We start from the raw sequence: 17,862 nt of genomic DNA, 5'->3' as shown, positions 1-17,862 counted from the left end.
TCCAAAAGGTTATAAATAATTCTAAGGCTCAAATTCTCATAGCCATTATAACTCAGATACTCGCTATTGTAATTGTGATAACAATACTCAAACAGTATAAGAATGATGATGGTAACACCTATGCACCACCTTGTGATTTCTGTATATATTTTCTAAATTCACTATTCTTTTCTTGAAATGAAGTAATTTTCACAAAAATTCCTCAAAATACATAGACAACTGGTGTAACTTTAGCTATACTACACATGTCTAACTATACTACAATATTATTTTCTTTACTTCTGTAGTTATGTGCCTGTTTGTATTTTTACATTTATTTCATTTTAAAACATCTGCTTTGTCTTAAACAGTTACAGTAGAGCTAACAAAGGGCTTGCATGCTAACACTTCTAGAACAGGGCTTCCAAGTACACAGCATTCTAATGAAAATGGAGAGATAATTGTCAAAGTATACTTGGTGGTAAGATTTTAATGACTGTATTATTTTCAATATGTTCATTGTCTAAACAGGCAAATGATCGTGATTCTGGAGTAAACAAAATCATTGAGTTTGTAATTCCAAAAACAGAATTTATCTCAACTGATGGAAAAACATTGCCCAAGAATGGAAGCTTCTTAGTACGAACAACTGTTGTTAATAATATCTACGAAGGCTCTGTCAGGTGAGAACAAACCTTTTAAATGTATTGTGTAATAAATAGAATCTTTTCGTTTTCTTCATTTCTTTATATTTTGCCTCTAGTAGATACTATTTCTGGGAAAGTCGATCGATTACATTGTGCATGCTATGTTAGTCGTGTTTCACCTCAATCATTTTTAATGCTATACTCTCTATGATATATTCATGAATCCATTTTCAAAACCCTCTTAACCAGTAAAGGATGGTGGGGGAACACCAGTTGTTTTTTGATTTATGCCATTCTTCTCTGATATGTAGAATATTTAATGCAGAGATTTGCATATTAATTAACTGCAAGATTACAGAAAAATAACCCTTAAATTAATACACTTGCATAAATACAAAACACTTTCATTTTTCTGCAATATCAACAGCATATTCATAACAGCAATTCATTTTTCAATCTAGTGATGAGGAAAGCAATTTGCACAAAATTTAAATTGAATCTGAAAAATAATTCATGAAATAAGCTTCCAGTGAAATTTCAGCCTATTAACACAAGAAGGATGGTGTTTTCTGGTAGGTCCAGTCTGGAAGCATTATTGTGCATTAATGATGCATGTAGAGAGAAAAGAAATATCACTGGAAGTGTGCATATCCTCAACTGGGATAATGTGGTTGATCGGTAACAGTGGAAGGGGTTTGCCAGCTGCAGCTTTCCATGTAGTAAATGATGGTATGTTATGATGGGGAAAATAAGCAGCATGTCATATTTTAAAAAATGTACTGCACTTTTCCATGTAAGAGAGGCATTAATTTTACCAATGTGGTATAGATTACGTGCATTATGCAGCTGCAGAAAAGAAAACAGTCAAAAATGGAAGTGTGACTGGGACAATGGAAATAATATATATTTTTTTGCCTACTGCTAAAAAAACTTTCCCAAATGTGAAATAACATACAAAACAAATTTTAGTGTTGCTTTCACAAAACTATCTGTGAATCAGAACTTATGTGAATACGCTCATTACTATTCTACACATTTCATATTTGACTGTAAATTAGATTCTTATGAGTGATGGTGACATCTTGTTTAGTTGTGTTTCTGTTGTTTCTGGTACTGCATCAAAGTGTTTGCTCCAGGACAGTCAATTACACTTTATAAACTTTAATGTTAGCTTCTGACATCATAAGGTAGAGACCGAGTGCACAAAGGCATAACACTCCACATCCTTTAATAAGAGTCTAAAGAATCTACCTCCCTTAGAAGTATAAATGATCACAGGCTTTTGTTCCAAAGGGGGACTGTGCATGCTTTCTCATGTAGTCCCTGCTTTATGATGGCAGCAGCCCACTTTAAAAGCTGATTGGTTGAAGTTAAAAGACTGTCCTGCAAACGTCAAAAACCCAGAACTAACAAAAATGGATTCCAAGACCAAAACAAGTCCTGTGAAGCATGTGAATGAATATCCAACATCCCGGATACTCACTGTGTACTGCTTTCTTATACAAGCAGAACATACTGACAAATTATGTTATGTGACCCTCTTGTCAAGGAACAGACATAGAAAATGTAAACAACATCGCTGTGGCCACTGAAAGATAGCTACAAAACAAACAAACAAAAAAAATAAAATAAATAATGATAATAATAATAATAAACACAAAATGGTGTCACCTGAATAGAATAAAGATTTGAAATAAAACAAATACATGTTTAAAAATTAACTGTTCCATTGGCATGGGCACAGAGAGGGAAAGCAACAGAGAGAGTCAGAAACAGGCACATGTCAAATATGGGATATCAAGCCAACCAAATCATAATGAGCATTAAACAAGAATCAAACACCAAAAGATGAAAGCACAAAGTCAAATAATGAGAGATCAAAAATAATTATTTGCAAGGACAAGGCACAGAAAAGGTTTTAGGATCATAAATTTGGACGCCAAGTCATTGATTTGGGTGATAATTAAACCCATCGCCAATTCAGAGGACATCAGCACTGCGTTCACATGAATATTTTGCTTGTTTCCATGGGTACGGAAGACTCCACACAACACAATATAGTGGCATCTGTAGGGATCCAAAATGACATCACAGTAAACAAAAAAATACATAGTCAGCTTTCAAATAAAGATTACATTAGAAAACCAATGGAATATTCAGAATCCTTGATCTAGGAAACCCGCAGCACTATGTATAGATATCACTGGGGATGATAAAAAGCCTGAAAAAACTAAACAAATATAACTAATAAATCAATGAAGATCTCAGGAAGTCAATAACCAAGATATATAACACACACTTGCTTCTTTCAGTCACTTTTAAACATTTAGTCAACATCTTGAGTAGGTCTTTTCTTGCTCCCTTAACCGATGTTCTTTTGTAGACCCACCTAACCAAAGGTCCAACATGCCTATTGGTGTAATGGATTCAGAGAAAAGAAAAATAAATATGTTCATGAAATGAGGAGACAAGTAGAACTGAAGCTGTAAAAACAAGAAATATCCTGTACATTAGGCTTCAGACAGTTTTGTAAAATTAATATATTTCTATACAATACTTTTCCCATTATGTTTATTAATGCGGTGGGTTGGCACCCTGCCCAGGATTGGTTCCTGCCTTGTGCCCTGTGTTGGCTGGGATTGGCTCCAGCAGACCCCCGTGACCCTGTATTCGGATTCAGCGGGTTAGAAAATGGATGGATGGATGGATGTTTATTAAAGCTGTCTATCATGTTAAACAGCTAGAACATTAAATGCATACAGTTGGTCTGCTCACCTGTGCCAGAGGAAGCCTCCCATAGTAGAGGCTGCACCTGTACTGACTCCGAATGAGGCACTGAAATTTTTTATAGCAGAGAATCAAAGGATGAAACATAGTTCAAGAATAAAGGTGAAGTCATAACCAAAGGTCTAACAGATCTGTCATCAATATCTGAAATGCTAACCAACAACCAAAGACATACATGCTATTAACAAATTCATTAACCAGGAAAAAGTTTCATTACAACAATCACATACCAACACAGTTTTTATTCAATCTTGGAAATGTATACATTTGACATCTAATGAAACACAGTGTGTGACCCTGGACATTACACACACAGCAAATTCCTTAACAATCTTCACAACAGAAGGGCAAAAAATGTTGCCTTCCAAGGTCAAACAAAATGGTGTTGAGGCAAAACAATAGATTGTACTTTTTCAAACTGACACTGTGGTTGAACAGTAGTGAAACCTGGATTCAAGGAAGAAATACTGGGACACCAACCGGGTTGTCCCCTTTAATTCCTTCAAACAGAAAATAATATAATGTGTAATGGTGCTGCAAACAGAAAATGCAGGCTGTTGACTTTCTCTTAAAGTAATCGTTGCTCGCCTGAGTGGGTCTTTTTTCTCTTGGAGCTTCGTCTCTCCAGTTAGATTCGGTCAAAGTGAGATGCCTGTTTCTGGGGATGCACGGTTTTATAGGAATAGGGGTGGAGTCAGTTGCCTTTATTGAAGCTTAGAGCTGTGGAGGCAGAAATGGGTCACAAGGTTAGCGACAGTGTCCCCTCCTCATACCTCAGGAGAGTCTAGAAGGTTTTCAGATTCCTCGATATTTAGCCCCTTAAATGATGCAAAGATTTGAAAAAAAAACAAATCACAAACTACCATACAAAATTAAACAAAATACCAGATCGTAAAAGTACCAAGTGGGAGTGATTTTAAGTAAGCCTTGTGTATAGCAGAGATGGAAGACAAAACTGGAGATATAGGTAAAGTGATTAGGAACCAGTAGATCGTCAAATGTTAAAGGCAAGACAGAAAATACTAGTAAAATAAGCCAAACTGACGTGCAGAAATGAGAAATACCAAAGCATAGGCTTATGCACAATAGTTGGTGCCCAGAAACATCATACAGAGGGCAGAATCAATGGTATTTATCAGAGTGTAATACAGGATGGTAGTCAATGAAAGTGTTTGCTTATGTAATTTTTTTTGTTTTTATTTCTCTTTAGGATTGCAACCACACTAGACAGTGAATTAAAAGGAAAATACAGACTAACCATCATTGCTAAAGATATGGGTGATCCTTCTTTGTCCAGCACAACAGAAATTGAAGTATGTACAGATTTTTTTATCCAATTTAAAAATATGTGATTTGCACTTTCAATTCACTGCACAAGCAGACTTGGTCCTACTCAGTGTCTGTGCTTTTTGACCCTCATGTTTGTTTATGTGAGAGATTTCCTCCCAAATCATAAAACTGTGTAGACTAGGGTGGTTATCAGCTGTTAGTTGTCCTGGTGTAGGTAAGAGTGGGCCCTGTGATGGACTATGTTCTGGGTTAGGTCTTGCCTATTCTTCAGTACTACAGAGTGGGTTACATCTTCCTATATGTCTAAAGTTGGATTAAGTGGTTGTGGAAACAGGGAGCAACTAAGCTGGTCACTGTTTGCTTTGTTGGTCACATACTGTACATTAGAACATTAGAACAATCTAGATGAGAACAGGCCATTCAGCCCAATAAGGCTCGCCAGTCCTATCCACTTAATTATTCTAAAAAAACATCAAGTTTAGTTATGAAAGTCTCTAAAGTCTTACTGTCTACCACTTTACTTGGTAGCTTATTCCAAGTGTTGATGTGTATGTTTTCTGTGTTAAAGAAAACTTCCTGATGTTTGTGTGAAATTTACCCTCAACAAGTTTCCAGTGGTGTCCCCTTGTCTTTGATGAACTCATTTTAATATAATAGTCTCGATCCACTGTTCTAATTCCCTTCATAATTCTAAACTCTTCAATCATGTCACCTATCTTCTTTTGCTTAAACTGAGAATTCTCAGCTATTTTAATCTTTCTTCATAATTTATCCCCTGTAACCCTGGAATGAGCCTAGTTGCTCTTTTCTGGACCTTTTCTAGCGCTGCTATGTCTTTTTTGTAGCCTGGAGAACAAAAAATTCACACAGAACTTGAGATGAGGCCTCACCAGTGCATTATAAAGCTTGAGCATAACCTCCTTGGACTTGTACTCCACACATCGTGCTATGTAAACTAACATTCTGTTTACCTTCTTAATGGCTTCTGAACACTGTCAGGATGTTGACAGCTTAGAGTCCACTATGACTCCTAAATTCTTCTCATAAGGTGTATTCTCGATTTTCAGACCCCCCATTGTGTATTCAAATCTAACATTTTTACTTCCTATGTATAATACTTTACATTTACTGAAATTAAATTTCATCTGCCACAGATCTGCCTAAAGCCTATATGCTGTCCAAGTCTTTATGTAATGATTTAACTAATTCCAAATTATCTGTCAATCCACCTATCTTGTTATGATTTGCAAACTTAACCAGTTTGTTACTTATATTCCTATCTAAATCATTTATATATACTAGCCAACCCGCGGCGTACCATACGCCACATAATCAGGACGGTTTTTTAATGATTTTTAAGCACAGGGAGAAAATTAACATTTGAAAAATTGGTAATGTAATAAATCAGCAAGAAAAGCAACATTGTAACAATGCACGGAACAAACCAACACACAATCGTCCGTGACTGAAAACTGGCGGACCGCAATCGCACCTTCTCTTGCCAGAAGAGGGATGGGGGTGCACGGCGTGGAGTGTGGAACGGGAGGAGAGGAGAAGGACGTCCATTCAGCTCCCTCCGTCATGCTAGTCTGCTGAATTCTCGTTCATGTGCCCACCTCCAACTCGTCACTTGAGTCGTTGGCTGCTTTTCTATATATAATCCACCATACCACAGTAGTAGCGAGGTGAGAGGGGGGTGTGCACAAAGGGTAGGGACGCAACCAGTGGGAGCGTATGAGTCGCACTTATTGGGAATTCCACAGTTTGCAGCTCGAATGGGGTTCAACGGCTTACCCATTCCTCTCTGCGCCGGGTAGACACACGCTCAGTTTCATGCATAATTATTTATTGAATACTAAATACTTCTGGAAAGGCACGGTTGTCTAAAATGGGTTGGTGTGAGAAGTGGTAAGTGAATGAAAAGATGGAACTCTGGAGAGAGCAAAATACAACACAATAGTGAACCCGCGGCATAACAAATGCCACATAGTTATTTATTGATGGCTGAACACTTCTGGAAAGACACAGTTGTCTAAAAAGGGAGGGTTTGAGGATACAACAGAAAGTGAATGAAAAGATGAAACTCTGGAGAGAGCAACATATAATTGTCTGTGAGTGAAGAAGACGCATGTTTGTCGCGGATGCGAATTGCTGTATGCAGCGTGTAAAACAGTTTGCTATGGTGCATGCGGTCATGCGTCATAACTGAAAACTCGGTTTTTAAAGACTGCTTACTTTATTGTGTTTTAACCTCAGTTGTAAAGGATTGTTTTAAGGATCCCATGGGATACCCCTCGCAAACTGTTTTACACGCTGCATATGGTGACTCACCTCGGCGAGAAACATGCCTCTATGAACAGTCAAGGTGGCTCGGAGGTACATGAAGCCTCTACGACAGACGAATATAAATGACGCCGTTCTTTCTGTGTCGTCGAGCTCGAGTTGGTGGGCGTGGCTCTGCGAGTTGCCGTTGTTTCCATTGGTCTTGGAGTTGGTGGGCGTGGCTTCTCCCTGCGTGCGCCATAGGTATCTTACTTGTCGGTGGCTTAGTGAATCTACGCCCCTTCCGGCGTACTTTCTATGGGTGTCTTGCCTTTCCATGGGTGTCTTGCCTTAGTGAATTATATATATATATATATATATATATATATATATATATATATATATATATATATATATATATATATATATATATATATATATATATATATATATATATATATAGCAGCAGCCCTAGGACTGACCATCAGCTAATTCTGATAAGGTTCCTCACATCATGACCCTCTGCTTCCTGTGTCTGAGCTAATTCTGCACACATCTAAAAACATCACCCTGAACTCCCACTTCTTTTAGTTTGAAGCCCAGCCTCTCATGTGGCACCTTATCAAAATGCTTTCTGAAAGTCAAGATAAATAATATCATATACTTCACTTTGATTGTATCCTTTTGTTGCTTCCTCATAGAGTTCCAGTATATCAGTCAAACATGACCTCCCTCTTCTGAACCCATGCGGACTGTTCAGAAAAACTCCTGTACTTACCATCAAGCTTATTCTTAATAATTCCTTCCATTAATTTTCCTGTGATGCATTTTAAGCTTACTGGCTGGTCACCCTTTTTATATAATGAGATAATTTTTGCCATTTCCCAGTCCTTCGGAATCTCCCCAGTGTGCAGTGTCAAGGGTTTATATATGTACTCGCTAGCCTCCTTCAGAACTCAAGATATAAAACCAGAAATATTATCTGGTTCTGGTAATCTGTTTGTAGCAGACGTGTTAACTAGGAGAATGGGTGGTAGAGGTCAGTAATTACCTGTCCTTCATTTTCAACACTTTTCACAATTATAATTTCCTAGTTTGCTATAGTTAGATGTACACAAAAAAGCCTCCTGATGCTAAGCTGTTAAAAGAGTGAATTATAGGTATTTTATCAGTGCTTGCTAGTGCTAAGTCAGTGGATAATGTTATTGAATATGCGAAACAAGCACCTCTGTCAGCTGGACTGCTGCAAGTAGTGCTTATGTCTTTGGTAGAGAATATCCAAAGATGGTTGGTAGAGGGTGTCAGTCAGGCTGATAATAAATCCATAGCTGTTGATGAATAGACAGACAAAACATACACAACGTGATTAGCAATTTATGTCCAGTATTTGATGTAGTAGTATTCATTGAGGAACAGCAGGCGTATGAACTGAGAGAGCCTGAGCACTTGTCTCTTTTGCTTCAGTGCTCCTTGTGCCCCTTGCATTTGAAGGAGAACCCTGTCACTCCCATTCCCTTCTAAGTGCTTACTTTAAAACAATGTTCAAAATCAAATTCTCACTTAGAGGATCTGTGCAGAACTTTTTCAAAACCTGGCAGATTCTAATCAATAATATTTTAGAATAAGCTCTTAAAGCACTGAGGAAGTAGATTATCTTCCCATTTCTTTTTCTTCTCCATTTATCTGTATCCTCATATTAAACTAATCAATTTTTTAATTTTTACTAGTTTTAAGCTTTATTCTGTTGGCTATGCCTTCTTTTTCAGGGATGGGGGTTGATTTGTTTTCAGTCCTATTTTTTGTAAAAATTGATCTATTTGTATGGAATGATTACAATAAAATCCCCGTGTCTGCGTGGGTTTCCTCTGGGTACTCCGGTTTCCTCCCACAGTCCAAAGAAATGCAGGTTAGGTGCATTGACGATCCTAACTTGTACCTAGTGTGTGATTGGTGTGTCTGGCTGTGTGTGCCCTATGGTGGGCTGTCGCCCTGCCCTGGGTTTGTTTCCTGCCTTGCGCCCTGTGTTGGCTGGGATTGGCTCCAGCAGACCCCCGTGACCCTGTAGTTGGATAATGGATGGATGGATATATATCTGTTTGTTTTTGTGAACAGGGTTTCAGAAGGTTTCTCTTCCTTTTTAGTACTTGTTTTGAAGCATAGCGCAACATTTGACCTCTCATCATTCTTCATTTACTCTTCAAAGTGATTGAGGGTTTGTCAAAGCTATTGAACAGATAATTGTTTTGACCACTGAAAAATCTCCAGAGAGGGAAATGCATTTTTAAGAACTAATTAAGACTGTGAAAACATATGTAGTCATAAAGATCATATTAATTACTTTTTAACATTTTTTTCTAGATATTTACAGTTGACAAGAGTTATCGAGTTGGCCTTGAATTTAAAACGCCAGTGGAAGAGGTTGAAAAGAATTTTAATTCAATTAAAGCGTAAGATAGCATTCTTTCTTTGGAAGTCAATTGCTTGCTGGATTTTTTTTATATAAATATCATACAATGATGATTTTGTTTCTTCAGTTTTGTACAGTGAAAACAGCAATGAAAACTCAGCCATCTTATACCTTACTCTAGGTAGTGCATTGCTTTACAAAGCCATGTTAAATTCACTCTGATGAAAGCTAACGATTGCTTGTTCACTCTTTTGTGGAAAAGACCTGTTGCAAAACTCCTAGTATATATAACAATGTGTTATTCCAAAGACAATGGTCTTTTATAAGCTTTCACAAGCATTGGTTATTTCTTTATATACTCTGCAGAGATATATTTTCATCCAAGCAAATGCTGTGTGGTTTGTGGGGGGCACTCGTTGTTCCCAAAACCAGATGAAGAAAGCTATGCACAGATAGTCTTTTGTGACAAAAATTAAAGACACAAGAAAATGAATAAACATAAGAAGTATTAAGTACAAAGTAAGCAGATGAAAACAAACCTTTATTCATTCTGTGGGCCTACCTGGCTTGTCCATAGGTATAAGCATTGTTAATAAGCACTCCAGTCTCCCCTTCTGTTCCTCTCTCTATAGCAGAACCTAACCTAACCTGGCCTCACATCCATTCACCATTAAAGCTCTTGCCAGACTCACCTTCTGATTCTCAATTCACTAAAGTCTTGGCAAGAAGGAGCTTTTAAACTGCTAGGATCTTATTCTGGAGGACTATGTTTGTCCTTTGGAACTCCTGGAACTATTCTCCTAAAAATCTCCCTACAGGCCAAAAGTATTCCTGCACTCTTGAGGCTCAGAAAAACTTAAGAAGATAGGCATCCACTAGGTAGGCTTGCCAGCATATTTATTGCAGATGAGTACACTTACTGCATTTGCCCTCCCATTTGTCACCTGTTTGAGGCCAACCCTTAATAAATTTGACAATTTCAAGTTCTTCGTATCTCTGTAGCTTAGAGTTGTTGTTTAAACAACAACATATTGTCCCCAACAGAACTTCAGCGAGGCTCCTTCCACATCTGCACATGTTGTGTTTTCTGGAGTTCATGTGTACAAGGGCCACATATCTGTCAATCCACTGTATTTTGTAAAGTGCTGTTAAAAGCAGCACCATCACAAGGCCCTTCACAGGGCCTAACAAGATAAGAATACAGCATCAGATACAAAAGTGAACAGTACAAACGAAAGATTAAAACAATAAAAAACATGAAATGCACAACGGAAAGTACAATGAGAACCTTGCAAGGATATTTATGTGATTTTAAACAGCAAATATGAGAAGTGACTATACAAATCAATGTTGCTGGATTGTAATATTAGAAAACACATGGAAGTAGTGATGACAAAAATCCAGGTCAAGTTTCATTTCAACAAAGTGTGTAGGACTGAAAAAAATAATTAGTTATAACGTGGATTTCATTATAACAGATTTATATTTTATAATTGGAACATGGCATAGTGTTTTGGCATGTACATTACAGGACGAAACTGACTGCAGAATGCTGAACTTGATGACAACATCTATTTTGTTCTTATTAGCATCAATGGCAGCAGAAAGTTCCAACTTTTTCTGTAAAGATTTTGCTTTAGTTGCATGTTATTAGACTTCAAGAGCCAGGGGGTTTACTCTTTGGCGTCCAGAGCACTCACTGCTAAAGTTACATAAACAGCATCCCCTCAGTGTCCATAATGTGCACAGTTTCAGATATCTTGATCTGTAATGATGGACGTAGCTGTTCTTATTCTTGCTTAATCCAATTTAGGGTCATAAAGCCTGTACCAGATGCATTAGGCAAAAGGTAGGAAACAACCCCTGACAGAACATCACAAAGTACAATCCTGCACACGAATAAACTCATAGTGGGTTAATTTGGAATTACCATCTTCAGTGATGTGGTAGGAAAGCCGCATGAGTACAGAGAGAACATGCAAGTGCAGAGGATGCGAGCTTAAAACACAGGCACTGTGAAGCTGCAACACTACCCAATATGCCACCTTTTCATCTTGTCTTAAATGAAGTTCACTTAAAAAATAATCAGAAAGAAAATAGTCACACTCATGGCGATAAAATCATTCCTTTTTAATAATGCTTTTGCTGTTTCAGAGTGCCTTAAGTTTTGAGTTTTGCCATACTTGTCCTTGTTGAAGAAACAATTTATGTTTAAAATCTCGTCATTTCGTTAATGTTTCATACCACACATTAAGGTTATTTGGTAGAAAACAGTTTATTAGAAGAAACATGGGACAATAATTCTGCGGTGAAGTGACGGTGAATGTGCATATAATTCCATTTACATCTAATAAACAATTTGAATAATACATAACAATTAACACTGGTTACTTAGATCTACACTGACTGCTGACAATTAACTTATTAGGAACTTTGTTGTTCATGCTATGTATAATCTTTGTCATTCATTTCCTGGTTTATCTTATTAAAACTGTGACCTCAAGGTAAAGCTTGGTAAAAAGAGAGACTTAACTCTTAAGAATACCTTTGAGCCCACAGATACTGGCCCATCTAGTTAAACAAGTAAACTCTCTTCTTTGACATTTTGACAAGCCTGACCTCCTGGACTACACTGTCCTCTATGTCAGAATTGTTTTTAAATTGTCCTTATAAGTGGCCATTTGTCAGCATTTGTGTCATTTTGTATTCTTTGAGGAGGTTGCAACTGAAGGAGTGGTCCTCATCAATCCCCAAGACGTCTACTATGGAGTTACAGACCTTCTCAGGTTGAGACATCTGGAGATGTCAGTCCTCTCCTTTGTGGTGTAATCTGTGCCCCCTGAGTATCTGGGGCTCAAACAGTGTCAATATATACAAAATGAATAGAAATTAATATTGATATTTTAAATATTTCTACACAGTGATTTATTTAAAAAAATCCCTGTTCATGGGAATGATACTTTCTAATAGAGGAAAATCATAAGGAATGTTATATGCAAAATGTCTTTTTTTTTTAGTGCTTTGAATACTGCCACCCAAGCAAGCGTTCATGTGGTAGATATAATTGACAAGGATCAAACACAAAGGTAACTTCAGATCAGGCTTCTCTTCACTTTCAGGTATATTTCCTCATGTACAAATTCTGCGGATACTGTTTCTTTATTCATACAAATATTCTGTTTTCTTGTTAATCTTTCTTTTAAACAGTACTATCCATTGCAAACATTATATCAAGTATAGCAATGAGTCCAAAATAAATAGCAGTTCTAATTAGCAAGCCTAGGCATAAAACTGATATGGAAACAAACATCTGAGATTATTTTTCAGTGTTCTGTGTGTATCGAAAAATATAGTTCAGATGGCATATGATCTCAAAGAATAAAAAGGTATGACTTCTGGAAAGTTCTTTAATATCAAGTAGTGCAGTAAAATGCAAAAACAGTAGTTAAAACAGGCAGCATAGCAATGCCAGCTCATCTGTACAATTAGAAGACAGGCCCAGATTTTGGAGTAGGCAACATGAAATCAGTAAGAGTGTGCCAGTATAAGATGATTATGAACTGTACAGAAAAACTGAAGAAAATACAGCTGCATATTCTGAATAACTGTTCTATCATAAATGTCAAATAAAAGAAAAGCCCCAATTTCTAAAGACGATTTCTAATAATGGCACACATTCACAAAGTAGATGTATTGAAATTAGAATGAACTTGTAGTGAGCAATAAAACACAACTTTTAAATCTTTCAGAAGAACTTATACCATAAATAATATTGTTGTTACATTCTTAAGGTTTTGGTTTGGTGACGCCTTTCTAATGGTATAAAGACAACAAGAGCAGAATTATAGCAAGTCTGTTCACATAGTGTCTTTTGTCGTAAGAATAAAAATATTTATTAATTCAACTAACCATTACCTGTTAAATATGTAAATCAGTATGTTTATATTTTTGATTGTATCCCAAACTGAATATATTAGGAGATAGATAGATAGATAGATAGATAGATAGATAGATAGATAGATAGATAGATAGATAGACAGAAATTTGGCTTTTTACACAAGCTCAAAAAATAAATGAAGTACTTAATTAATAATTAATATATTATTACAAACTATCTCTCTAAACAGGGGTCCCAATCTCCGGTCCTGGAGGGCACTAGTGGCTACAATTTTTCATTCTAACACATTTCTTAATTAGTGCACTGTTTTTGCTGCTTTTAGCTTTTAGAGACAGAAATACAGAAATGTCATAACAAACAGCAACCACCCTCAAACATACACAAGATTTACACACATACAAAAAAGTCTGACTTGGCTAAAAATAAGTGAGCACTCAATATATTAAACAGTAAATCCTTTAGCATGTTTTATACAGTGTTCTACTAATCAAATTAAATCAGTTTTCACATTCTATAGTTACAGTAAATGTGCTTATTTAATTGCTGGCTGCACTGTTTTGCACTTATTATCATTTTTATCTTATTTATTTCAGAAATACAATCCAGTCTGTTATGGAAGCATACTTTGTTTATCTTAATGGAACAGCTATCAGCCCAAATAATGTCATCTCGTAAGTATAAAGAGTTTGGATGCATTCCATGAGGGTACAGAAAAGCAACTGGGCTGAGCGTGCACATTATTGTTTTTTTACTATGACTGCAGCGTGAGGTCAAATTGTCAGTTCTTGAAATGCACCTAAGAAGCAAAGTATAGTTGGGACAAGCTGAGGCATATTGAGTTGCTCCTTGCCATGTCTTGCCTTATTGCTTCATCACATCGCTTTTAGTCCTTATTCTTTTTTACAATACTTGCAGGTCCAAAAACAACTGCCATATGGTGACTCATTTTCTGTGAAAAAAACAGCATGATAACTTGTGCAGGCTTAGTGTGAGGAATGTTTTTTTTTTTTTTTAAGAGGTTTATTACTTTTCCACTACTGTACAATACAAACATTTCTTTTCAGTTTTTTTTTAAATTGTATTATTCTTAAATTATATTTTCTTTATTTTGTAAATATAATGTGTCCTTCTAAGCAGCAACATTGCCTGTGCTTGTTGTTTTTCTCCTAGGGTCATTTAAAAAGAGATTCTGTACTGGGTGATGACCAATAGAGAAAAACAGAATCATATACAATTATCTGTTTGGTTTTAAATATTATATGTTGATATTCATTGCAGTTTAATTCATAGCTTGATCACAATGTTTTTGTTTACATGGGTTGATTTCCATATGTGAGTGTATCTGTAATGGACTGGTGTTCCCTCCAGGAGAGCTTCCTGCTCTGGACTCCATGGTTCCAGCATAGACTCAGCATATTTTCAGGTGGTTCATACTTTTGTGCTGTAGGAATATGTACAGAAGTAGCTTTTAGCAGGCATGTAGTGATAAAATACACCAGAACATTGATCAAGTCTAGATTGGATCATAAATTTAATTCATGACATATTTATATGTTGTGACAAATTCATCAAATTCTCTACAAAAATATATTTAGGCATTAATTATGAACAATCCCTATGCCCATGAATTATGGACCTGAACTTCAGAACAGGTAATTCACCTAAATCTAAAAATTTTTGAGCCAAGCGAGTACTTGGGTGGGAGACCATCTAGGAAAAGCTTAGGTTGCTACTGGAAGTGGTATTAGTGAGGCCATTGTGGGCACTTGCTTAATGGTCTGTGTGGGAATCCTAATGCTCTTGTACAGTAATGGTGACACTGTGTTTTCTCAGTGTCCTGGCTACATTAAAATAACAACATTAATTTATATACCACATTTTCATACAAATGTAGTTCAAAGTGCTTTACAAGATGAAGAAATGTTTATATAAAAAATAAATATATAAAAGATTAGGCAATACTAAGTAGCAAAGAATAACGTAAGGTCCGAAGGCCAGGAGGACAGAAAAAAAAAACTCCAGAGGGCTGAGGAATAAAAAACAAAATCTGCAGGGGTTCCAAGGCCTTGACGCCACTCAGCCCCCAATGGGCATTCTATCCAACATAAATGATCTAAATTAGTCCTCATTGTGATGATGCGGGTTCTCTTCCATGCTCCCTACGTTCGTCTGGGAGCCCTGAACCCAACACCATCGATAATGTCACTGAGATGAGCTGACAAATGGGGACAAATCTCACATGAAACCAGGGGATAGTTCTAAAAGTGAAAAAGTGCTTTTATTTAAAACAATCAGAAAGAAAAAGTGCAGTGCAACAAGTTCCAATAAATAAATTCGTAAAATGAGTGTCCAGTGGGGTTAAAACCATCAATAAATAAATCCTTTAAAAATCAGAAGTTAATACGCAGTATCTCTCACTCATTACTCTAAGGCCCACCTCCATCTTTCTTTTCCCCCGGCTTACCCATTGCTCTTACATCACTGCCTGACCGTCGAGGTTGGCTCTCCTCCCTTCATCTTTCGCGCACCCAAAGTCACTCCTCAGATCCCTCAGGAGGACATCTCTCCGCTCACCCCACTCGCTAACTGTCAGTAGGGCGAACTAGCCCCAAGAACGCCTCCATCTAACGCTCCTTCGTGGGGCCCCAGCTCGTTCTGTCTCTCTTTTAAGGTGGCCAGATCATCCAGCCTAGACTGCCATTACCGCCCTTTAACCTCCTTCTTCTCCATACATCTTTCTACCTCCTCCCATTTCTCTCCCACGATTTATCTCTCCCCTGGTATACCTCTGTCTATCTATATATACATACACATACACAGGTGACTCCATGGGCGCAGCATCTTAATTACACACCGCAGGAAGCCAATGAGACAAACAAGAATGACCGCACCCACACGTGCAGGTGCGATTCGCTCCAATCACCCCATTAACTCCCTGCGGTCGTGTAATCGCGCCCACAGAGAACGACGCAGCTACAAAGTATACGGATTTAAAAACCTGACTCTTTTTACGGAAGCCGCGGACCCACTATACCACACTCATGGTTTTCAGGCTTCACATGGAAAAATTAGATGATGATGGTCATGTGGACAACTAGCCTTCAATCCATCAAAGTAGGGACTGCATGGTGCCTTGATTAGTAGGTAGTGGTTGTGGTGGCATAGATCACCACCGCAGAAAATTGGTAAAAGAACTGCAGAGAAAATAGGGGTTAGTACGGATTAATAAAAATGATAATTAGATGTATATACAGAATATCAGGATTACACTAAAATGTAGCTCTGAGAAAGCCATGTTAAAGTAATGGTTTTTAGCAGTTTGTTTTAAAGTGCTCCACTGTATTAGCCTGGCTAATTTCTGTTGGTAAACTGTTGTAGATTTTAGGTGCCTAACAGCAGAAGGCTAGCTCACCACTTCTTTTAAGTTTAGCTCTTGGAATAATAAGCAGACACTCCTTTGAAGATCTAAGGTTAGGATTAGGAGTGTATGATGACAGGTATTCAGAAATATAGGACAGAGCGAGACTATTTAAGGCTTTGTAAACCATTACCAGTATTTTAAAGTCAATTCAGTATGGCACGGGAAACCAATGTAGTGACATCAAAACTGGAGAGATGTGCTCAGATTTTCTTTTCCTAGTTAAGATTCTAGCAGCTGCGTTGTGCACAAGTTGCAACTGATTGAAGTCTTTTTGGGTAGTTCTGAGAGGAGTGTGTTACAGTAATCTGGTCGACTAAAAACAAAAGCGTGAAATCATTTTTCAGCATCTTGCAAAGTTATAAGGGATCCAATTTTGGCTGTGTTTCTTAAGTGAAAAATGTTATCCTAGTAATATGATTAATAGGTGATTCAAAATTCAGGTCAGAGTCAATATTTACCACTAAATTATTTACTTCTGTCTTAACTTTTAAGCCTAATGGATCAAGTTCATTTCTAATACCCTCACTACAGTATATCCATTTTTGCCAATCACTAAGATTTCTGTTTTATCCTTATATAGTTTGAGAATATTACTTCTCATCCATTCAGAAACACAAGTAAGACATTGGGTCAGTGAACCAAGAGAGGCGGGGTCATCAGGTGCTATTGATAAATAAAGTTGTGTGTCATAAGCATAATTGTGGTAGCTCACCTTATGTTTTAAGATAATCTGACCTAATGGAAGCATGTAGATCAAAAAAGAGCAGTGGACCCAGGATAGACCCTTGTGGAAGACCATATAGAATATCATTTGTCAAGTGTATTATCTCAACTAACAAAGAATTTTCTGCCTGTTAAATAAGACTCAAACCAATTTAAGACACTGCCAGAGAGGCCCACCCTCTGGCTGAGGCAATTTATAAGAATATTGTGATCAATGGTATGAAATGCTGCACTCAGACCTAAGAGGATGAGAACAGATTAACATCCTCTATCTACATTTACCCGCAAATCATTTACTACTTTAACTAGCACAGTTTCTGCACTATGATTTGTTCTCAAATCTGACTGAAACTTGTCAAGAATAGAATGTTTATTCAAGTTATCATTTAGCTGCATAATGACTGTCTTCTCTAGAATTTTACTTAAAAAGGCAGGTTAGAAGTAGGTC

General features: G+C 37.1%; 1 protein-coding gene across 1 annotated transcript in view; it reads left to right on the top strand.

Annotated features, from left to right (window-relative positions):
- Window positions 1-17,862, top strand: part of cdhr2 (cadherin related family member 2) — a 129,723-nt gene that overhangs the window by 89,428 nt on the left and 22,433 nt on the right. Inside the window, exons 22-26 of the mRNA XM_039776154.1 lie at window positions 511-662; window positions 4,624-4,726; window positions 9,324-9,412; window positions 12,390-12,458; window positions 13,864-13,941. Of these exons, the coding sequence (XP_039632088.1) occupies window positions 511-662; window positions 4,624-4,726; window positions 9,324-9,412; window positions 12,390-12,458; window positions 13,864-13,941 (491 nt within the window). The remainder of the gene's footprint in view (window positions 1-510; window positions 663-4,623; window positions 4,727-9,323; window positions 9,413-12,389; window positions 12,459-13,863; window positions 13,942-17,862) is intronic.

Source organism: Polypterus senegalus, chromosome 13 (assembly GCF_016835505.1).
Source record: "Polypterus senegalus isolate Bchr_013 chromosome 13, ASM1683550v1, whole genome shotgun sequence".
Taxonomy (NCBI): Eukaryota; Metazoa; Chordata; class Cladistia; order Polypteriformes; family Polypteridae; genus Polypterus; species Polypterus senegalus.
Note: the sequence above shows the minus strand (reverse complement) of the source record. Positions and strands in the feature narration are given on the sequence as shown.